This window comes from Pongo abelii, chromosome 5 (genome assembly GCF_028885655.2).
Source record: "Pongo abelii isolate AG06213 chromosome 5, NHGRI_mPonAbe1-v2.0_pri, whole genome shotgun sequence".
Lineage (NCBI taxonomy): Eukaryota > Metazoa > Chordata > Mammalia > Primates > Hominidae > Pongo > Pongo abelii.
Window position 1 is genome coordinate 45,889,255 of NC_071990.2, and position 23,486 is coordinate 45,912,740.

General features: G+C 46.5%; 1 protein-coding gene and 1 non-coding gene across 5 annotated transcripts in view; both read left to right on the plus strand.

The window, feature by feature from the left end:
* RUNX2 (RUNX family transcription factor 2) overlaps positions 1 to 23,211 on the plus strand; it is a 339,669-nt gene extending 316,458 nt beyond the window's left edge. For 2 of the 4 annotated variants that reach the window (XM_009241929.4, XM_054557594.2), the window contains one exon: positions 19,347 to 20,577. In XM_009241929.4, the coding sequence (XP_009240204.4) occupies positions 19,347 to 19,954 (608 nt within the window). In that variant the 3' untranslated portion in view covers positions 19,955 to 20,577. Of the gene's footprint in view, positions 1 to 19,346; positions 20,578 to 22,612 lie in introns of those variants that run through there. The other 2 variants (XR_008526192.2, XR_002915377.3) reach the window with 2 other exon arrangements.
* Positions 2,216 to 2,320, plus strand: LOC112133974 (U6 spliceosomal RNA). Its single transcript, XR_002915571.2, has one exon. It is a non-coding gene; the product is annotated as a U6 spliceosomal RNA (small nuclear RNA).
* Positions 23,212 to 23,486: the final 275 nt, after the last annotated feature.

Here is a 23,486-nt window from a genome sequence, read left to right on the forward strand (position 1 = left end):
GGGGCTTAGGCTGTCTTTGCTGTGATTCACACTGTTCATCGTCCAAGGTGAGGCAGCTCAGGGGGCTCTCACCATGACATCTGCAGCTGGAATCGAATGAGGTGGGACCTTTGGTCTCCTGTACCTGCATATGTTGGCAGACAGGGAGAGTGCGGTTTTGATCTTCATAGGGAAGAGATGCTGAGTGGCAGGAATGGGAAGTTTTAGGAAATGGTGGAGGGACTAGTACTCAGCTCTCTCACACTCCTGCCCCCAGAGCTCCCAGAGGCCCCTGGCAGACACACTGTGGGTGGGATGGGGAGCCCTTGTGCTCGTGCTGCAGATGAACACACTGAGGCTCCCAGTTGCAGCATGACTTGCACCTTCAGAGTGTCGGTGTCCCCCAAGCTGTGCTTTCCCAGCTGCTCCCCCAACCCCAGGTATTCACGCCTTTGCAGAGGAAGAAACATGAGTGGGCCTGCAGTGCTGGTTGTGATTCTTAGCAGCCCTGATGGTTGTCCAGGGGATATCACCTGCCCAAATCTCACGTAATTCTTACCCCTCTTTGTAGGGACAATGCCAATGGGAAATGGGAGGAAATGATGGGAGTATACACTCTGGCCGCAGCAGGGCAATGGCTGTAGGCTTAAACATCTTTTGCACAGGGTGTGCCCTGTTTCTTGATGCTTCCATGCTGTTGGTGCCCTGTGGGAATACCCCACCCTGTCCTTGGCTTGGCTGGGACAGTCTCCCTTCTCCTCCCCTCATGCTCTCAGGCATCGCCAACACTCTCAGGAAGCAAGAAGACTCCCCTCTCCTTTCCCTGATTTGAAGGAAACAAAATTGGTCCATGGGCACGTGTCCAGGCCATAGGGCAGTTTGGAGACTTCTTGATAAGGGCCCTGCCACATGGACCACCAAGCTGAACCCCCAGGGAGCCAGGAGGTGACAGTCAATTACTGAGGGGCTTGGAAGAAGTGAGAGCAGGTCCAAGAAAGCAGGCAGCAGGAGGGGAAGGGCTGTAATTAAGTAGCCACAGGCCAAGGTGCTGAGTCTGTAGATTTTAGACTTTGAAATACTTTTGTTGTGCTAATGCAGGTGCTGCTGTGGGTGAACAACTGAGGGGCCTTATTGTGAGAGGAGTAGCTTTGGGTGTCTCTTTGTTAGTCCATGGCTGAAACTCCCCAGAATAAAGTCTCAGAGTAATGCAAGTCCTCCACTTGTCAAAGTGACAGTTGAAGTTTCTGGAAGATGAGGCCAATTCTGCTTTTCTGGCTTGAAGGAGGGCAGAGGTGCTGGTCTCTGTGAAGGGGTGGCCTATCCAGGATCCTATGCTGGGCACTGTCCATAATTCCAGAGTGGAGCCAGCCTTGGAGGAGCTGGCATCTCCTGCAGCATTGGGCAAGGGGATGTTTGCCTTGCCTCTCAAAATATTTCTTAGAAAAGGGGAGTTTCAAATAAATTTGGAAAACTCTACATTCTGCCTCTCTCTCTTGGATGTTTATCATGCTCTTTATCATGTTAAGGTCCTCAGAATTCCTAAGGGAAGGAAACCATTTAACTGTGTTCAGCTCAGAATGTTCTAGCATGTCTATCATGGGACCGAATTTACATAGCCTCTAGGAAACCCCCTTTTAAAAGTGAAATGCTTCTCTGGTTTGGTTTTTGTTTCTGCAGGGGTGAGTAAAACATTTAGGGAGGGGACTGTATCATTGTATGAGACACAGTCCCTACTCTCCTCTTGTTGAAGAGGCAACACACAGCTCCCCATACCCCCAGATAACCAACCAGCCTTGAGAGGAAGGTATGGGGAGAGATTTGTTAAAGGATCCAAAATTACAGCTAGATAAAAGAAATAAGTTCCAGTGTTCTGTACCACTGTAGTTAACAGTCATATAGTTTCAAATAGCTAGGAGGAGGATATTGAATATTCCCAACACACGGAAATGGTAAATGTTTGGGAAGATGGATATGTTCATTACCCTGATCTGGTCAATATATTATACGTATCAAAACATCATCATGTATCCCATGAATATACATAATTATTATGTATCAATTAAAAATAGAATTAAATTTAAAAAAGAAGAGAGTAGGTTGCTGGGGGTAAGGATCTAGGGGAGGCTGAGGGTGGGAGTGGAGACCAGTAGGAGAAGAGGGGAAAAGAGTGAATGTTGGGGTTGGGGAGAAGCAGGTGAGGAAGAGTAAGGAATGAGAGACAAAGAGGGCCCAGGGCGCTTGCTTCGGCAACACATATACTAAAATTGGAAGGATACAGAGAAGATTACTATGGCCCCTATGCAAGAATGACATGCAAATTTGTGAAGCCTTCCATAAATTTTAGGGGGAGGCGGGGTGGGGGGAAAGTGAGGATGGTTAATGGGTACAAAAAAAAAATTGAAAGAATGAACGAGACCTAGTATTTGATAGTACAATAGGGTGACTATAGTCAATAATAATTTAATTGTACTTTTAAAAATAACTAAAAGTACATAATTGGATTACATGTAGCACAAAGGATAAACACTTGAGGGGAGGGATACCCCATTTTCCTTGATATGGTTATTATGCATCACATTCCTCTATCGAAGTATTTTATGGAACCCATAAATATATATACCTACTATGTGCACAAAAAAATGAAAGATTACAAAAAAAAAAAAAAACAGCCCACCTGCAGGAGGAAGGCTGCCTGGTTCTGTCCTGTCCCCAGGCTCAGGCCCACTTTAGCCTTCCCTCACTGTGTTCTTCCAGTCTGTGGGGAGCAGAGAAGTGGGGCCCTGACTGAGAATTCTCGGGTGAGGGTGGTGTGGGGATGGCAGTAGCTGTTTGGTCCCTGTGTGGGGCCAGACAGCCAAGCGTCAGTGCTCCCTCCTCCTCTGGGGACACTCCGTCCCTTGCAGTGATGCCAGGGAGGTGCAGGGTCAGTGGAAGGGGGTTCCTCTAATCTGTTCAGGGTCCATTAGCTGAGGGCAGAGCGCAGAGGGAATGAGACTCTGGGCCCCATTTTGTAACTGGCTGAAGTCGGACTGCTTGCCGCTCGGAGGTAGAGAACAGAAGAAGGGAGGTGTGGAGAAAGGAAAGCAACTTTATGAAAATGCTGGTGGTTGGGGTATGGCCAAGCTCATGCCTTTGGAAGATCATTCCAACTTTTTAGGCCGAGGGCAGGGTTTTAGGAAGGAAAAGGTGTGGAAATAGGCAGGAGTAGTGAAAAGGGGTGCAGGTCCGTGTGTTTGCTCTGTGGCCATCTCAGTAATGGCTTGTGGGGAGGTCTGATTCGCATCATACTGACTTCAGCCCAGCAGTGGGGAGCTCACTGTTCCTAACTCTTCTTGAGTGGGAGGATCCTGAGCTGGGTCTCTCTGCCTGGTTTGTTTCAAAGTTGGTCCCTGGAATTTCTAAGCAAGCTCATAATTAGACAAGCGTGCATGGTGGGAAAGGAAGAAGCAAAGAGTTTCAAAGTCTGCCTCAAGGCTGAAAGCAAGAAAGGAAAAAAAATGTTTAAATGCGTCTTGAGGCTGAGATACTGGGTTACAAAGAATTTATCACCTGGGGCCTATCTTATGTTCACAATCTCCATGGCCTCAGGACGGGCATGGGGCCTGAGAGTGCCACTTGTGAGGGCCAGTGTGTATCGCTGATCTGGGATGTGTTTCTGTGTGCCCAGGGGAGGATGTGACACATGCAGGCATGCCCAGCTGCCAGGCAGCACCTGTTTAGGGACACAGCTGCAGCCAGGACAAGGGGCATTCTTGGATGCTGCCTCATGGCCACGTAGCAGCTGCCTGGGTGTTTTCCCGCATTTCAGGTGTGACGCTGATGTTGGGAAGTCCTAGTGGGGAAGAGTCACCCAGGGCCTCCTGTGCTCTTTGGTCAGCCAGGCTCTGTTCTGTCACCATCACCAGGCCTCAACCCACATCAGGCTGGGCTTCAGGGAGCCTCACTCAGTAACCTGTTTTGGCAATTGGTCCAAGAGGCAGAGCAAATTTTAGAGCCAGGGCTCAAAGTCAAATTTATTTCAATTTATGAACGTGCATATGAGGATAAAAAGAAGAGGTGTAGGTGGGGAGCAAAGGCAAGGGAGAGGAAGGGAGGAGAGACGAGGAAGTACTCAGGTGGACAAGGGCCCACCCCAACCAAGCAACTTCCTTTCTCATCATACAGATTAGAGGGGAATAAGTTTTGGCTGCATTAGAAAGAAAAAAAAAAAAAAAAGGAGAAGTAGAAGAATTTTTTTTAAAAGGTAAAGAAAGCAGGCCAAGAAATTACTTAAAGGCTTTCTGATGGCCTCATAGCTCATACTACTTGTTCCAAGTTATATAAGACAAAGGGGAAGAGTTACAGGAAACATATGACAACTAAGCAGAATTCCACTCTATAATAATATTTTTTTCTCATATAACTTCTTTAATCCAAGGATCTTAAAACACTTCACAAATTTGCAACAATTAAACCTCATGGCATAGCTGTGGGAAAGAGTGTTGTTTTGCTCATTTTATGTGTAAGTGAGCTACAGCCCATAGAGTTTGAAAGAAAATGTTTCCAGAGCCCACCAGTGAAAGTGGCCTGGGTCTGGGTCTCACAGAAAGCCTGGGCTCCAACTGCGTACATCCAGGGAACTTCTGCTTCAGGGGAAGCTCTGCTTCCGGGAAGCCTCTCCCAGCGGCCTGCACCTCAACAGGCAGACAGCAGATGGTAGAAAACGGTCAGCTGGGAGAAGGAAAGGCTCTGCTGGCTTACAACAAATAAATAAGCAAATGCACAAATAAAGAAATAATAAAAATATATAATAAAATATAATGTATAATAAACATTTTAAAATAAAAATGTAAAAGTTATAGTTCACTAAAATTTTATTCTTCTTTGCCTCATTTTGTTCTCCTTTTGCTGTTATATGTATGTGAAAAAGCAGCCATTCAGAATTTTTTTTTCCCATAATGAGAAGGAAACTGGGAGCTGTCTTTTTCCAGGGTGGTGAGACCATTGGCCTGTGTGCTTGCGTGTGAGAGGACAGGGGAAGTGAGGAAAGGGGAGAAAAGCCTGTGGAGAAGAGGACAGTTGCCTTCTTCACCTCAGTTGAAAGAGCTCTGGAAAATATTGATCTCACTTTTTCCTCAGAATGGAAGAAAGTATGAGAACTCTGTTGTGGCCTCAGGAACCAGGTCTGGCAGGTGGTACAACGTGCCAGGCTGGCAGCTGCGATGGGGAGAGTGGATAGTTTGACCCCAGCACAGCTGGGGACAGCAGAGCAGCCCACCTGCCCCACTACCTCCATCTGTTACTTGGACAGTTGATATCAGCACACAGGAAAGGCTGAGAGGAGAAACAGGGCCTCTCTCCTCAGCAAGCTTTTCCTTCAAGTTGAGATTTTCCTTCCCAAGTTATGCTTTCCACAACTAAGGATGCCTTGACCCTTCCTGAGGGTCTTGGGCTAGAAGGAGATAAAGGGCCTAAGGGGTCGGAGGTGCTGTATCCTATTTTCCTCAATGCCTGCAACTCACTTGATGTCTTTGCCCCTCAGTTTCTGCATTTGAAAGACAGGAATAAAGATATTCACCTCTAAACTCTCAAGGATATTAGAAAGTCTTTCTTTCTTTCTTTCTTTCTTTCTTTCTTTCTCTTTCTTTCTTTCTCTTTCTTTTCTTTCTTCTTTTTTTCTTTCTTCTTTCTTTCTTCTTTCTCTTCCTTCCTTCTTTCTTTCTTCTTTCTTTCCCTCCCTCCCTCCCTCTCTCTCTCTTTCTTTCTCTTTCTCTCTTTTTTTCCTCTTTCTTTCCTTCCTTCCTTCCTTCCTTCTTTCCTTCCTTCCTTCCTTCCTTCCTTCCTTCCTTCCTTCTTCCTTCCTTCCTTCCTTCCTTCCTTCCTCCCTCCCTCCCTCCCTCCCTCCCTCCCTTCCTTCCTTCGAGACAGAGTGTTGCTCTGTTGCCCAGGCTGCAGTGCAATGCCATGATCTCGGCTCACTGCAACCTCTGCCTCCCGGGTTCAAGCAATTCTCCTGCCTCAGCCTCCCAAGTAGCTGGGATTACATCTGCCCGCCACCATGCCCAGCTAATTTTTTTGAATTTTTAGTAGAGTCTGGGTTTCACCATATTGGTCAGGCTTGGCTGGAACTCCTGACCTCAGGTAATCAGCCCATCTTGGCCTCCCAAAGTGCTGGGATTACAGGTGTGAGTCTATGCTATATTCGTAAAAGACTTTCATCTTCTTTGGCCCAAAGAGCTGAAGCTAGTGAACCTCCACGATGGTGATACCAACAATTCCTTGCTACAATCTAACAGTTTGCAAAGTGCTTCTCAGAATCTGCTCCCATTAACCCGGGTTGAGGCAAGGCTTCACAGATATTTAACAGTCTTATGGTAGCACTCCATTTGTTTTAATTCAAAGAGCTATTGAAGGATGTGATTGTTTTTCTTTGAGCTTCTCCCCCAAACTCTTAGGGGTGATTCTAAACTATAACTAGCAGAAACTGATCATGGCTGGACTCCACTGGCCATGATAGCCAGTTCTGGTAGTCAGAACTCGCACAAGAAATTGTATTGAATCTACTTCGTTTGAGTATTTCAGATGGGTTGTCAACATCAATAAAATTGCATAGATAGTTCTACCTACCTGGCAGCCCAGTTCACCTGGGCCTCTCAGAGGGTGTGTTAGGGTCTCAGATCTTGTCATTGTGAATCTGGGCAATGCTTCTCCTTTCTTCTCTATTCCTCTCCTCATCACCCCCTCCTCCCATTTTCTAAATGCCCAAAATATAAAGAGCAACAGAACCATACAAGAGAGCTTAATTTTGAAAGGAGGTGAGCTGCATAAACAGGGATCTTTGTGTAGCTCTGGAGAATATTAATAGTCTGATCAAGTTTGTTGTAAATATATTTCCCTTATCTCCTCTAACTTGGGGACTGTACAGAGGGAGAGTCAGGGAGAGGGAGGGGGCCTTCTGGATTTTTGCCCAGGGTTACTCAGCAGGGACATGGTTTTCTTAAAGTTCCAGAAGGGAGGGGAGGCCACTGCAAGCTCCACCACGTGTCCCAGTATATCACGTTGACTCATCACCAGATCTTGAGAAAAACTCACAGAAGTCAGGAAATTCCTGGCAAATGCTCTCATCTCACCCTCTGCTAACCCTGCAGGGAGAGCATAGGTAGGGTCAGATCGGAGGACGTTTTTAAAAGGAAAAATCAAAGCATGTCTGTAGCTTCTGCATGCCTGTGGTGGGACAAAGAGTCCTAACAGGCCTGGCTGAAGATGCAGAAGCAGCTTCAAACCCCAGTGACCAGGTGCAGCCAGCGCTGGTATGTTTCTTCATTCTAGATTTTTATTTCTGCAAAAGATTTTCTCCCCTCTCCTTGACGTTGTTTTCCCATGGGGAGTAGCATCTTTCTTTTTGAGCAAAGCCAAATCACCAGGCACCACCCCCACCCCCTTCAATGGACAGGGCCAAATTTAGAGTTGGGGTTGCTCATTTAAGCTTTGTATATAATTGAGCCTGGCACAAAGGGTTATCATTAGGAGGAATGGCATGAAATGAAGGAATGGAAAAGCTCAGACCCAAATTAGAAAAGATGTCCTGAGGGAGAGACACAGTGGCAAGGCTGGGAGCTCTGGTCTCAGAGGAATTCTTAGGAGAAAGGACTGGGCATTAAAAGTGCCTGGATGGGACAATTAGGGAACTGAATATGGCCCTGCCATCTCTTGGGATTATTTGCTTCTAAGTGCAAGGGCGTGGTGGTAAGAGGTGGCAACAGACACCAGAGGCATCAGTTGTTAAGAGCCAGCGTCTGCTCCCAGGGCACCATGGAACGCTGAGGGAAACAGGATTATCCTCTTACCAGATGTTTACCAAGTGTTTTCAGGGCTGGGCAGTGTTACTTTATTCCCCAAGCAAATGGAAGGTGCTAGAGGACTCAGCCAGTTCCACTGACTTACTGAACATCCTTGTCGGAAACCTTGCTTCCTATTGCTTTGGGGAATGGAGCCATCACCTCCCTCGTCTCCAGATGGGGTGTCCCACTGCTTGGTTGCTCAGTGTGGGTTGGGGGCTTGGCAAGGGGACACTGTGGAACAAACCAAGGAGGCTTTTTCTCTGAGGTGCCTGTCCCGGCTGACACATCTGTCACCCTTGGCTCCACCTGGAAGTCCTGGAGCTTGATGGTGTGAAGAGGGCCCAAGTGGACTCCATGTGGCTGGGCGCAGCTTGCCCGCTCACCCTGCAGGATCAGTCCTCCTGCCTGCCTAACCTGGCCGTCCCCCCACCCTCCTGGTTGACTCACGTGGGAACAGGTAGCAGGGGGCTGCAGTCGTTCCCTCCGCTCCTCGCCAGACTGTCTCTGCTCTCCACATTCCTGGTGGTGTCCCAGCTCCATGTGACCCCAGCTTCTAATATTCTTGGGTTCATTCAGACTATACAGCTGGCCCCACTCTGGGCTTCCTAGCCTTGTTAAAGCCAAAATGCTGTCTTTTACTACCCTGCTCTTTCCATCAAGTTCTTCAAGTAACCCGAGTTTTAGAAGCGAGATGACTGTTTTGGTGAGCTCTTCCTCTGGGGGTAGGGAGCCTGGGTTTCAGTAGGGCCTGGACTGGGCTACATCATTGTTATTTTTTTTTTAATGGTAGTTTTAGAAAAGAAGGTTCAAAGGTGAGTGACCCTCCAGGAGGAAGGATTAAGTGGGTTGACTTGGGAGCCGTTCAACCCAGGAGGCATTGCTAAGGAACATAATCTATTTTGCATTTCGTTTCATGAGCCAAAGTCAGTTATGGCATAGGAATAGCTTTCTCATGCTGTCTCTCCCTTTCTCCATTCTACAAAAATATTCATGCCAAAGAATATGCAAGTTGTATAAACATCCCTTCAAAAAGCACATAAAGATATTATATATAGTCACATATGTCTCCTTCCAAATGGGTGTGTTCCTAGAGATGCATAGAGATATCTTTCACACCCTATATGTAAAAAACAGCCAATTTAAGAATTGGCAGAACAGCCTTGCCTAAGTGAGTAGAAAACTTTGGCTCGGGGCTCTCCAAACAATCCCATAAAACCCATGCTTGCTTTTATTGAATGGTGATGCATGAAAGACCAAGGGTGGCCAACTTGAATGAGGGCAGGAGCCAGCGTTCACAGGATTGTCATAAAGGGTGGCAGGAAAGTTTCTTTTTGCTGAAATTCAATCTATTCCTAGAAAAAAAAAATTGCTTCTAATACTGGCTGGCTGGAAGTCACTTTTATGTTCACTTCTGCTGTAACATCATTTGAGCTCATCAATGTTCAAGATGTTAATTTTACATTTGGTCTTCTTGCCTCTAGCCTCACCCAATCCATTTCAGCCTCCACTCCACTGGCTGCCAAAGTAATCTTTTTAAAAGGCAAATCACATCTATTACTTTCCTACTTAAAACCCTTTGGTGGCTCCCCATTGCCTGCTAAAGTTCAAATTCCTTAGCTTGGTAGACAAACTCCCTCAACCTTCTGTCCTCGTTACCCTTTAAGCCATTCCATGAAGTCCCCCAGCCCCGTGGACGCTCCACTCCAGGCATTTCAGACGGCCTTTGAGGCCACAGTCTTCCAAGCCTCATGCATTTGCACATGCAGTTTCCTCCACTGGCATATTCCCTGGGGATATGAGTGGAACAGTGATAGCATCTGTGGTCAGAGCAAGGGGGACAGGAAGATGATGTGGTAGAGTGGGGGGTGGCACTTTTAACTGGGGTGGCCAGAAAAGCACACTTGAGAAGGTGACTTTGAGTGAAGGCTGAAGGAGATGAGGGAGACAGCCTGCAGATATCTGAGGGAGAAGCATTTCAGGCAGCAGGAACAGCAAGTGTAAAGGCACTGAGGTGGGAATGTGCTTGGTGCCTTCAAGGAATAGTTGGAGCAGGGTGAGCAATAAAGGGATGAGGTGTCTGGAAGTCTGGAGACTCTAGAGACATGGGGCTCTTGACCCAAACACTTGCCAGTATTGCCAGTGGGAATGAGTGACCTGAGCCAGAAGCTTGGCTGTGAAATGCTTGGAGGTTGCAACGTTTTGCTTATAATGCCGATGAGTGTAAGAGTGGTTCTGAAAGTGTCAGGCTCTAGACTTTACTTTCTCCCAATCTGCATCCACACAGTCTCAACAAAGCCATTTTAGTAGAATTTGACACCCTGATGACTAAAAAACCAGACATCTTTGAGGAGGCATTAATGTTTAGTTAGAGTCCAGGACTGGGTAAGTAAACCTCATCCTCAGGAGCCTCCTGGGGTGCTTAACCCATATCTGATCTATCATGTTCTCAATAGCAATTTATTTTATCAGCTCTTCCCATTCCCATTTTATAAACATTTATGGTAATGCCATATATAGATCTTTCAAGTGCTTGGACAAAATTGTGAATTAAGGTGTCAAACTTCTCCTCCACCTTTTTATTGTGGTAAAGTATACACAACATGAAATTTACTATTTTAGCCATTTTTAAGTATATAGTTCTGTGGCATTAAGTACATTCACACAGTTGGGCAACCATCACCAGAACTTCATCCTTCCCAACAGAAGCTCTGTATCCTTTAAGCACTAACTCCCCCTCATTTTACTTTCTGTCTCTATGAATTTGACCACTCCAGGAACTTCATACAAAAGAAATCATACAATGTTTTGTGTACTGGCCTTTGTGACTGGCTTATTTCGCTTGGCAGAGGTCTCCAAGTTTATCCATGTTGTGGCATATATCAAAATTTCCTTCCTTTTTAAAGCTGAACAATATTCCATTGTATGTTTGTGCCACATTTTGTTTATTCTTTCATTCATGGATGGACACTTGGGTTGCTTCCACTTTTGACTCTCGTGAATAATATTGTTATGAACATGGGTGTACAGGTATCTGCTCTCACTCTCTCTCTTCCCTTCTTTAAAGGTAGTCTTTGAGCAGAAGCACGTCTTGGCTGCTTGAATCCATTTGGATGGCTGCCCTTCTCCCTTGTCTTGACTTGGCTTTATTAACTCAATTGATGATGAAGTCTGTTTCTGATGAGCTCAACCCTCAGCCACCAGAAAATTAGGCTCTGAATGATATATACAGAAATAAATATGTGATGCCTTTTCTAATGTCACTCCTTGGGAAATCACTAGCACTGCTCGAAACAGAGACTAGGGATTTCTCCAGGGCTGGGCCTTCTCATTCTCAGATGGTGGCCCCTCAGGGGTCGAAGCCACAGAAGATGGCCAGTATTCTGCCTGGGAGAGTCAGTGGGCACCTCCCAGCCAGGGCTCCTGGACATCTCTTCAGAGATCTTGGTCCATTGGCTGCAGCAGAGCCTGGATGAAGCCAAGGCCATGGTTTCAGCTGCCCCTGGGCCAACCCACCCGACTCAGTGGCTATAGACTGCATTGCTACTCTCAGGCAGCTGACCTAAACAGCACTTGGACTTGAACAAACAAAATGAAAATTGCAAAAGAAATTTATATTTAAAAAATCGCATGCTTTCAAAATAGAGGATGCCCAAATATGAGAGAGAATGGAATGAACTGAACAAACACGGGTGTTGGAATCAGCCAGATACAGATCAAGACATGGGTCTTATCAGCCATGGGGTTTGTGCAAGCCATCCAAATTCTGTGAGCCTCAGCTTCCCCATTTACAAATGGATATAGGGTCATTAAGTGAAAAAAAAACAAAACAAAACATGAAACTTGCTTTTATTGAGCAGCCCTTATTGCATATTAGAATCACCTGGAGAGCTTTTAAAACCTAGGATGCCTTGGTATGACTCCTAGAGATACTGATTTAATTGGTCGGGGGCACTGATAGTGTTTATAAAACTCCCCAGGTGATTTTAATGTGCAGTCAAGGTGGCATATAACTGGCCTAGAGTGCAGCAGACCCTCCTCAAATGCTAGCTCTCCTCAGTCCTCCTCCCGTGCCTGCCAAAACTCTAGAAAGCACATACTCTCCCTCACATGGAATAGCCTTGGCATCAGCTGCCTTGGTTCATATCACAGCTCTGTGCCAGTGACCAGGGTTCCTAACATAGCCGAGCCTCAATTTCCTCAATGGTAAGATGGGATTGATGACAGAAACCACTTCTAGTTTTCTGTGACGATTAGAAGAGATAACACATGGCTTGGAGTTAGAGAGTACTCAATAAATGTCAGCTCTTATTGTGAGCATGGTCAGCGTCAAGTCAAGAATCCCATCATTTCCACTGCAGCCAGCCCTTCTCACCCCCTCCCTCCCCAAACCCCAAAGCAGAGAAACCAACCCTCTTGTTCCCTGCAGAGGGCTGGTCAGTTCCAGCTCTCCTGCTGAGCCATGTTCCTAGGAGATGCCTGGTGAGAACTTGGGATCAGATTGAGTCAGAGGTATTTGTAGGCTTGACTCACCAAGTCTTAAAACCAGAAGATTGCCCTGTGGGTCTCATGACGTTTCTGGAAAATAAAAGAAGTGAATATTATTGGGCTGAGTTCATCAGACACTCAGCCCTCCCTTTTGTATGCCAGTGGTTCTGAAGAGAGCAGGCAGCAACTTAGCCAAGTCTGAACCATCAAAGGCAATGGCCTGTTTGCAGTGCAGGGAGATGTTGCTTCTCCTGCAGGTAGGTCTGTTCCTCTTTCCATTCCTCTTCTCCTCCAGTCCCCCAAGGCTATAGACTTTCTCCTCCCTCCAGGTTCCTGGGAAAATGTTTCTGAGGGTTGCCTCTGGTGAGGTGTGTCAGAGCTGAGCTATTTTCAAGGGCTGGGTGTGGGCTGGGAAGGGGCCACCCAGATTCCAAAGAATAAGAAAGGGAAAGTTCCCCTTCTGGAGCCAGGATTTCTGGAAACTTGCACTGAAGCAGCAGCCAGGTAGGGGACCCATTTCTCTGAGGCTTTCTTTCCCCACACCCCGTCACATCCCTAACAATAGTAAGTCCTGTTGTTTCCACGTCCCAACTATCTCTAGAATCTACTTCTCTGCATCTCCAGAGCCACAACCCTAGCAAAAGCCACTGTCATTTTATAATTTCTCACCTGCAACTGCAACCTCCTGTTTCTACTGTTTCTATTCTGTCTACCCTTGTCTTCCCAACCTGCCACCAGCAGACAGGTAAAATTTTCAAAATATAAAACTGATCATGACACATACACACATATGCACATTTAAGCTTAGTACTTTTTCAAAGCTTCACATTGCTCTTGGGATAAAGGCAAAACCTCTAACAAGTCTGACACGGTCATGTATATCAAGATTTGGTTTGGCTATGAGTGACAGAAAACCCAAGTTAATAGAGGTTTGAATAGATAAGGTTTTCTTTTCTATGTGAAGAGTCTGCAGTTCAACCAGCGAGGATTGGCACAGCAACTCCTTAAAGTGATGGGGTACTCAGACTACTTGAGTTATCTGCTCTGTCATCCTTAGTATGCAGTTTTCACTTCACAGTCCAAGAGGGCTGCTTGAGCTCCAGCCATTGCAACCAAATCTCAGCTCACAGGAAGGAGGAATTGCACACAGCACTTCTACTTGCATCCTTCTGTGCAGAATTTAGTCACATGGCTACAGGTAGCTGAAAGAGAGGCTGGAAAATGTAATAGTTTTTTCCAAGTGGCCATAGCCCACCAAAAATGGAGGAAGAAGGGGAGAATAGATATTGAGTGATAACTGGCAGTGTAAATCATATAGTGCTCCTCTCCTGAGCATCATTATACTGCACGCCTTCTTCCCTTGGCTCTCTCCACTCCTGACACACTGGCTTTCTCCAGATGTTCCACACATTTGCAATACTCCCTCCTGCCATAGGCCCTTGCTCATGCTTCAGTGTTGTCACCTCCCTCCTACTTAATTACTAATCCTTCAGAACTCCACTCAAGCAGAGTTCCCTCGAAGAACCTTCCAGAGGTCAGACCCTCCTATTTAGAAGAGATTTTTTTATCCTCCTCTTGTATTTTTAGCTATAACATGTAGATTCTGTCACTGTTGCAATCACACATTTGTTTTGTATGACTATTTTCTGCCCCCATGACGAGGACAGATTTTAGGCTTGGTTTTGTGCACTATGGAGCATCCTGCCTGGCACACAGTAGGTGCTCAATAAGTATTTCTTGAATGAATCAATGAATAAATTTAGATATTACCTAAAATGTGTTAAAGGGAGACCAAGAATTAGGCAAAGGATTTTCCTGGGGCAAGTCGTAGGGAGTGGCTGAGAGGGGTTGGGAGATGCATTCTAAATAGTCCATCCAAATCTAGCAGGCTTTAGGTGTGGCAGAGAAAGTGTTGACCTGGAACTCAGAAGACCTGTTTTCTGATCTCAGCTCAGCCATCAACAGCTGGGCCACTGCCTAGAGAAAGAAATGGTCAGATGTTGGGTATATTTTGAAGGTAGAGCTGACAACAATTGCTGGCAGATTGGATGTGGGAATTGAGGGAAAGATAAGGGTCAAGGATTAGTCCTGGGTGTTTGGCTGAACACACGGAAGGCCATTTATGGAGAAGGGGAAGACAGTGAAAGGAATAGCTTTTAAGGAGAGGGTCTGAAGGTCTTATTTGCAAATGAGCCACAGGTTCCCATAGCCAGGTGCACTCTTCCACAGAGGAAGCCTAAGCCCCAGGCTGGGGGGTGTCAGTGGTGGAGAATACCAAATGGATGCAAAAAAAGTTAACTGAACCCCACCCCATCCCCCCAAAAAATGCCCAAACAACTGGACTTTCAAGGTGCATAGTTACCAGCCAAGTTATTCAGCTCAACTCAGCAACAAGATTGAAGAGAAAGTGGTCAGAAGACCTTGATACCAGGCTTGGTAGGAAGCAGTCACTTTGGGCTCAAAAGTCAGTGATGAGGGAAGGCATATCCATGCATAGTCACTGCAGAAATCTTTGAAAATTCAGAAAATTACAATCCCAGTACATGCTTAACATGCCTAACATCACCATGTGTTTTCTCCCAATCTTTATTATATACATTTTCCTGTAAGCAGTGGCACTCATCTGAATAATGTGATTTGGCAATTTCCCTTTCTCACTAAACAGTATCATACATGTTTCTAAGTTGCCTTCTAGAGAGGCTGTACTGATCTACTCCACTAGAATCAGTATATTAGAATGCTTCTCTCCTGGCAATCTTGTTCACAATGAGCGTTAGCAAAAGAATACTTTGTCAATTTTATAAGTGAGAAATAGTAATTGATTATTATTTTAATTTGCAGGTTTAAAAAAATTTCTAGAGAGCCTGACCACTTCTCAAATGCTTGTTACATTTTTTTTTTCAAGTGACCTTTGCAAAGATATTTCTAGACTTGGAAGGAACCAGAATAACCAATATTTAGTTAAATCCCACTTCCTTCACCTCGAGAAGTAGCATCTCTCCCCTCAAAAACCAACCATATGTATGAGGGGGATGGGGGTGGCAAAGCAGAGAGAAAGAAGTGCTATGGTGGAAAGTTTGCACTCAACTGCTGCGTGACAACGGCTCACCACCAGTCTCTAGTCCGCCTTCTTCCGAATGAGGGTGAAAGCTTTATAAGCAAATCAGTGCTAACTATAGCTGGTGGATGTCTGCTGTGCAGCTCTTTTGGATTTCCGCCCTAATCTGATCTGCCATCTGGGTTTTGATATGCACAGAGAGGCAGTCTGATTTTGTGAGATCTGCACCCCGTGTGCTCTCCCACTGACTCTGTGGGAGGACAGAGAGCCCGCAGCCCGATCTGCTCCTTCAGGTAGGGACTCTGCCTGGTTTGGCTGTGTCTTAGAATATAGTGTAGCACCTGGCACACAGTAGGTTCTTAGTACATATTTGTTCTGTGACTGAATGATCAGGATCCTGAAGGGATAACTAGGAGAGAGGAGACACTGTTCTCTCTGTTCTCACTTCTGTTCTCAGTTGTGTCACTAAACAGTAAGTCACTTTCTCTCATGGGCCTCTACTTCCTCGTTTTAAGCAATTAATCCAAAATGGCAGCAAAGATTCCTTCTAACTCTGAAATTGTGTGAAAAGATTTAACCATCTTTGCTTTGGTTTCCTCATCTATGAAATAGGCAGGATGAAAATGTCAACCTCCTATGAGGGTACCAGATAAAATACAGGATGCACAGTTAAATTTGAATATCAGATAAACAAGAAACACATTTTTAAAAGTATAAATATGTACCCAATATTGCATAGGCTCGATAAATAACTGGAGTGCTGAATGACCAAACAACATGCAGCTGGATCTGTTTATGGCATTTAGAGTTGTGTTTCTAGACTATGATGATTACATGGTGTTCAGTCAACAAGTATTTATTAAGCATCTACTGTACGCCAGGCACTGTTGAGGCCCTGGTGATACAGCAGAGAATGAAATAAGCAATGTCCCTGTTTTCACTGGCTTAAATTCTAGCTAACAAAAAAAGTACACAAAATGTCATGTAGTCATCATGCTCAGAAGGCTAGCAAAGCAGGCTAAGGGCCAGAGACCATGTGGAGGGCTGAGAAAGGGAGTCAAGGAGGCTGAGGAACTCAACTCTGTGCACCTGAAAGCCCCCAACCTCCACACAGACCTGTGTTTGTACAGCAAGACTGTGATATTATTTTGCAGCAATCCCCAAAGATGCATAAAAATGTCATTGATTCAAAAAGCTCGTGCACAAAATTTGGGATAAAATGAGCAGTTGCTTGGATGGAAGAGACCTATAAATCATTTAGCCAATTTTAGCTGAGCTAGGGCTGCAACCAACTTTCCTGACAGCCAGGAGAAAGTTCTGGGAGGTGATGTGGCTTGTGAAAAAGTGATTCTGATTTTCAGTTCTGTTTACCAATGTGGTTGGGTTAAGTCTTGACAACTTTTGTACATGTTTTAAAGTTTTAGCTGAAACAACAGTGAAGAGTTTTTCTTTGAGACATCTTTACCCTCACTGAGCCAGTGCTCTTTGGTTCAAGGTTTTGCTGGGGCCTATTAAGTGAATGGCTGTAGAGGTCTTCTTTTCTTCTCTTCTCTTCTCTTTTCTTTTCTCTTTTCAGATGGAATCTCGCCGTGTTACCCAGGCTGGAGTGCAGTGGCGCAATCTCAGCTCACTGCAACTTCTGCCTCCCGGGTTCAAGCAATTCTCCTGCCTCAGCCTCCGAGTAGCTGGCATCACAGGTGCATGCCACCATGCCCATCTAATTTTTGTATTTTTAGTAGAGACAGGGTTTTACCATGTTGGCCAGGCTGGTCTCGAACTCCTGACCTCATAATCCGCCTGCCTTGGCCTCCCAAAGTGCTGGGATTAGAGGCGTGAGCCACCGCGCCCAGCTGAGGTCACCTTTCTTATACCTCTGGTAGCCCAGAGAAATCTCAGCATCATTGCTATCACTACCTTTATGATGGCATTAGGTCTCTAGGTTGCTTCTACCCTAGAATATTCTGTGTGCTTGCCTCTATTTCATTTTACACATTAGACCTCTATTTGGTTCAATATAGAGGTTTTATTGTCTGCTACGAGAATTGGATATGTGAAGCTCATTAACATTTCTCAAGTAAAACTAGAGAAAACAGTTTGTGGAGTTTCTTTTTTATCATTTTCAATTCATAGTGATTGGGTTCTTAGAACTAGCCGTGATTCTTGGTTTATAAAAGAAAATAATCACAGACACCTGGGGAAATATAGCTTTGGTGGGGGAGAGGCAGTTCTGTGAAAGTCAACAGCAGAAAGTACCCATGAGCTTTTTTTTTTTTTTTTTTTTTTGAGACAGTGTCTCACCCTATTGCCCAGGCTGGAGCGTAGTCGTGTGATCACGGCTCACTGCAGCCTCAACCTCCCAGGCTCAAGTAATGCTCCCACCTCACTTCCTGAGTAGCTGGGACTACAGGCACATGCCACCAAGTTTTTCGTAGAGATGGGGTTTTACCATGTTGCCCAGGCTGGGCTCAAACTCCTGGACTCAAGCAATCTATCTGTCTTGGCCGCCCAAAGTGCTGGGATTACAGGCGTGTGCCACCATGCCTGGCCCCATTAACTTTTTCCATCAGAGAAGCTCTTAGGCACATTGCTGGCTTCTCCTCAAATGCTGTCACCTGAGGAATAATTGCCTCTCTGATCCCCTCAGACACAATTCCCACACAAACTGGACATCTGAACATCTGGGGCCTGTGAGCTCTGTGAGAACGTTGTTGGACACTGGAGTCTGGAGGGATGAGGGACCAACCTCTCCCCAGATGACTAGGGCTTCTCTGAGTCTCAGCCAGACACCAGATGAAGGAACAGCTCACCCATGACGAGAGTGAGAGCACACATGTTCACAGGCAGCGGGGGATATGTTTACTCACTGACTCTTTCATCAGGTCACCCTCCCCAAGATAATAAGCTGAGGTACTCGAGCAAGTTCTGCCTTTGAAAAGCTTGGAATCCCCAAAGGGCGGGGCACCAGGGTGGGCACCCAAACAGACAATGCAGAAAGCCAAGCACAGACGGTTCTAGCTGGAACCGGGAGAGAAGCCTCCAAACCTGGCTCCAGTAAAACTCAGAACTGTTTCCAGGGTGAGCATGGACCATCTCCCCAAAGGCGGCGACCAGGGTGGCTGAGATAGCTCAGTTAAGGTAGCTCGCATTCATGTGGCTCCTTTGATCTGAGGTTGGTAAACCTTGTTACCATATCCAGTCACAAAGAGCTGCCACCTGCTTTCTACCTGGAAGCTCAAGGGATTAGGGGAGAACTAACAAAAGTCGGTCTATAAAGTGCTTCCAGATTTTTAAGTGCGTCCACTGTGAACTTAGATCAATGCTTCAAGCTGCAGACTTTTGAAGGCAGAATGATCTGTCCTGAAGGGTCCCAGAGGCTATTGGGCCCAACCTTCTTATATAAATGGGAGGATGTAACCAAGTCTCGAAGGAGGGATAGGGCTTGCCCAAGGTCCCATGGCATTTTCTGGCAGAGCAAGAATCAGCACTAAGGTCTCCTGGCTCCCGGCCCTGAACTCTTTCTTCTCCACCCTGAGAGCCTCGCTCTGCTGGGGCAGTGGAGGGTCATCTGTTTAACACAGTTCTGTTTTTGGCAATCTTGGGGAAGGCCCTTCTTGTCATAGTCTTCACGGGTTGTCCTTGGCAAGATTGCCTCCAAATAAGCTGCAGCATGGTCCCCTGCCTGGACCTCCCTCTCTGTCTTCACACCCGTGCCACCTTTCCAGACCCAGTGGAGAGCTAGGTCAGGATGCCTTCTTGGACTCGCTGATCTTCTCTGCCCTTGAGTACCTAGGCTGTGTACCACACCCTCTTCACTTTGTTCTCCAGTCATTAACTGCTCATATAACCCACTTTTCCTTACTGAATTGCAAGCTCTGAGGGGTAGGAAATACATTTCCACCTTCTCATTCATTTAAGCAGCTAGCATGGAGCTGGGCATAGCGTTGGCGCACAATAAATGCTGATGAGCATGCATGCCTGAGTGACTCTCGTTTCTCCCTTGACAGATTCAGAGCCCAGTACCTTGGACTCCCAGTCTTCGACCACCTTGTTCCTCTCCTCGGAGGAGCCAGGCCCCTCCACCGCCGCCCTGCCATCTCCCTCCTCCTCTTCCTGCGAGCCCCAGGCCTTTTCTCCAGGTCCGCCAGTGCTGCCCCCGCTGTTGCCTCCGCTCCCCGCAGCCTCGGCGCCCCCAGGCGCCGGCGCTTCCCGGCGCACAGGCCGCTACTCAGTTGTCGCCTCCTCCCCGGAGGCCGCCCCGCGTCTGGTCGACTGGCTGCACGGTTGCCCTTCGACCACCTCTCCCAGCACACGCGGGGATGACAAGGAGCGGCCGCCGCCCGTCCTCGCACCGGCCGAGGGCCCGGAAAGGAGCCGCGCCCCGCGCCCCAGCACCGCGGGCAAGGAGGAGGGCACCGTGGACGCGGGTACATCCCCGCCGCCCCGAGCCCGGCCCGCCGCTGCGGCGAGCTTGGAGGCCCACGTCGGGGACATCCTGGTGGAGCTGCGGACCATGAACGGCCACCTGGACATCATAGCGCGGGCCCTCACCAAACTGGCTTCGTCCCTGGGGCCCCAGCCTGAGCCTCTGCCAGATGCTCCGGATGCCACCTAATGGAGCTCGGCGAGGCTGGGCCGCCCCGGGGCCAAGGGATCGCCTGCACCAGGCATCCCTGCCTGTCCTTCCCCAGCAGCGAAGCGCGCCCGGCGGAGGAGCGGTTGCTCTGCGCAGCTGCCTAGCGGAACGCACGGCCCTAGCGTTTCAACGTGAAACAGACCCGGTTGCGCCTCACACCCTCCTCCTCGGCTCTCTCACGGCGGCCCCTGCCCCGGCTTCCTGGCCCTTCACATGCCCTTCTCTTGCCTTGAGCTCCTAGCAGAAAAAGTGCCTGGAGACGGCGGTGGCACCCTGCGAAGGATGCTTAGAGAAACACTTTCACATTCCAGTCCTGCGACTTCCGCTGGCGTGGAGGGAGAGGAGCTCAAAGCATGTCACCAAAGCAGCAGCGAGGCCAGCTCCAGCGTTGGTGGGGTATCCATCTCTGGTGACGTTCACAAGTTTGTTTGTTTTTAAAATCGTTTTTGGAAAAATATATTTTTTTCTTATAACCACATTTCAAGAAGTTTGGAAAATAGAGAAATGAAACAAAATCTGGGGTATTTGTGGAAAAGGGGGGTATTTAAGTCTTTCTTATGAGTAAGAAAGTATTTCGTGTAATAAAAAAAAAATTATATCCACTTTCTGGGCGTTGGGCTTTCCCTACCACATTTCTTCCTTTGCACGGCCCCTTTCTCTCTGTGCTTAGTTGCTTGTCCCAGCCCTCCTATAGTCCTTGAGTTGTTGAACTTTTCTCATACTTGTGAAGTATAAGCTTCTTTTTAAATTTAATATACTTTATTTTTTGTTAAGAGACAGTCTTACTCTGTCACCCAGGCTGGAGTGCAGAGGCACGATCTCAGGTCACTGCAGCCTCTACCTCCCAGGCTCAAGTGATCCTCCCACCACAGCGTCCTGAGTAGCTGGGACTACAGGCATGAGCCACTGCACCTGACAAGAATAAGCTTTTAATGGTTCTTCTGATTCTTTCCATAACTCCCACATCTCCATAAATTTGATAGACCCACTCCTCTCATTTTGGCTAACTGGAAACCAAGTTCCAGAGTGACTGGGCAATAAATATGGAGGAAACAGCATCCCCAGCCTCTGCTCACTGCCAGAATGACCAGCTTCCCCAGTTGAGACAACCAAAAAATGTTTCCAGACATCGCCACTGTCCCCTGGTTGAGATCCACTAACCCATGTAGAATTTCAAAAATTTGGGATGACCCACACTCTCCAGAATCTGGCTTCCCGTGGTGAGGCAGGGCTCTTCTCTTCTTCCTATTAGAATTTTAATAAAGTGTGCTTCTTTGCTAGAAGCAAACATGCTATGCTGCTGTTTCTTCAGAAACAAACGAAAATATTCATGCACGGTGGCTCACGCCTGTAATCCCAGCACTTTGGGAGGCTGAGGCGGGTGGATCACTTGAGGTCAGGAGTTCGAGGCCAGCCTGACCAACATGGTAAAACTCTGTCTCTACTAAAAATACCAAATTAGCTGGGCATGGTGGCACATGCCTGTAATCCCAGCTACTCAGGAGGCGGGAGTGGGAGACTGGCTTGAACCCAGGAGTCGGAAGTCGCAGTGAGCCGAGATCGTGCCATTGTACTCCAGCCTGGGCAACAAGAGCAAAACTCAGTCTCAAAAAAAAAGAAAAGAAAAAGAAATAAACAAACAAACGAAGGGTCTGAGACCACATTGCACAAAATAAAACCCTGTCTGGGAGCACTTGTAGGGCTCGCAGCTGGCGTTCTGCGGCTGGTAGAGTTTGTGCACCTCTAGTGCCTCACAGACTTTGATAAGCAGGAACTACGTGGAGAGCTAGTGAAAATGCAGATTCTGATTCAGAAGCTCTGGAGTGGGGCCTGAGACTCAGCATTTCTAGACAGCTCCAGGGAGGCGCTGATGCTACTGATCCAAGACACACTGTGAGTAGCAAGAAAGTAATGAGGGGTTTTCTGCTCTGGAATTCCTGCTTATTTGAGTTGCCACTGCTCCCCAGGAACTTCTGCTTGTCTTTGTACCCCACAGTGCCTAGATTCCTCAACTCTAACCAAAGCTTTTTTTTTTTTTTTTTTTTTTTTTTTTTTTTTTGGCAGAGTGTTAGCTCTGGCCTCCTACTTCTAAAAATGTTCCAGTGAAGTTCAATCTAATTCAACAAACATTTACTGAGTGCTACAATGCTGGTGCCTTGGGGGACACAAGATGAATAGGATAAGGTCCCTGCCCTCCAGGGGATCCCAGCCTGGTGTCTCACACAGGGAGGGATTATCAACAGTTCCAGTGTGTAAGCAGTTTGAAGGTGGTGGAGAGAGGCAGCAGGGTGTGGTGAAATTAGTATTCGCAGGGAGGCCAGGCTTCCTGTGGTTTGACTTTGGGAGTGTTCTTTAATCCCCCTGAGCCTCAGTCTCCTAATCTGAATCAAATGGAGATAACATCACTGTACCGCAGTCGATCAAAATCAGGCATGGATGTGATTACCGCAGTCGATCAAATTCAGGCATGGATGTGATGGGCTCGGTATTCTGAAAAGTGCTGTCCAAATGTCCTTTTATGGTTATCAAGTTTTGTTACATCCTCTCTCTTGAGTCCTGTATCATTAGGAGGCAACTCTGGTAGAGCGAGAGTCATAGACTCAGGTCTGAGCTGAGCTTTCCCCTTCTTTTCTTCAGGAGGAGAATTGATGGCCCAAAGTGACTGTCCTGCCCTGTGATCTGCCCTTTAGCTGAAGAAACAGCAAAACCGGCATCAACTGCAGCAATGGGGAGCATCAAGTTTTTATTCATTTGTTGATTTGAACAGTATTTCATTCTGATTTTAACTGACTTCTTTTGCATTAGATTAAAAACAACAACAAAAGACTGAAATCTTTCAAGAACAAAGAGGAACTGGCCTATAAATCCTAAATACAGATGTAGTGATTGAACCCATCTAGGTAGCTTATGAATATAAAACTCACCCAAAGTTTCATCCACACTTAAGAGACAGCCACTGTTAATATTTTGGCAACTACTCTTTGAAGCATTTGTGTCTAAATACAAATACCTGTGTGTGTGCAATTTTACTTAACTGTGATCATAGCAGACCTGCTGTTCTGTAACCTGTTTTTTTTTTTAATCTTGATAATAGATGATAGAAATCTTTTCATTTAAAAAGCAATGTTATATTTGAAGCAAAATTTGCTTAACCAATTTTTTATTTATGCTTCCGATTTTTCACTATTACATGCAACGCTGTAATGAATCTATCTGAGCATACATGTTTTTACTCTTCTGTATTTATGTTGTGTAAGCAAATTCCTAGAGGTATGATTGCTGGGTCCAAGGGCATACACTCTTAACTTCTTTTTTTAGTGCTGTTATGGCTTCACCAAAGTTCAAAAAGGGGAAGTGAATGAATGGGAGGAGGAACACTGGGGTCTCGGGGTGGCTCCATTTAAAAACTTTGAAAAAGGGAAATAAAAACAAAGCTATCTTCTGAAGATTAAACTTTAAAATCAGCACACAGCAGGCCAGAACAGAGATGTGCAAAACCATGCTGAAGAGA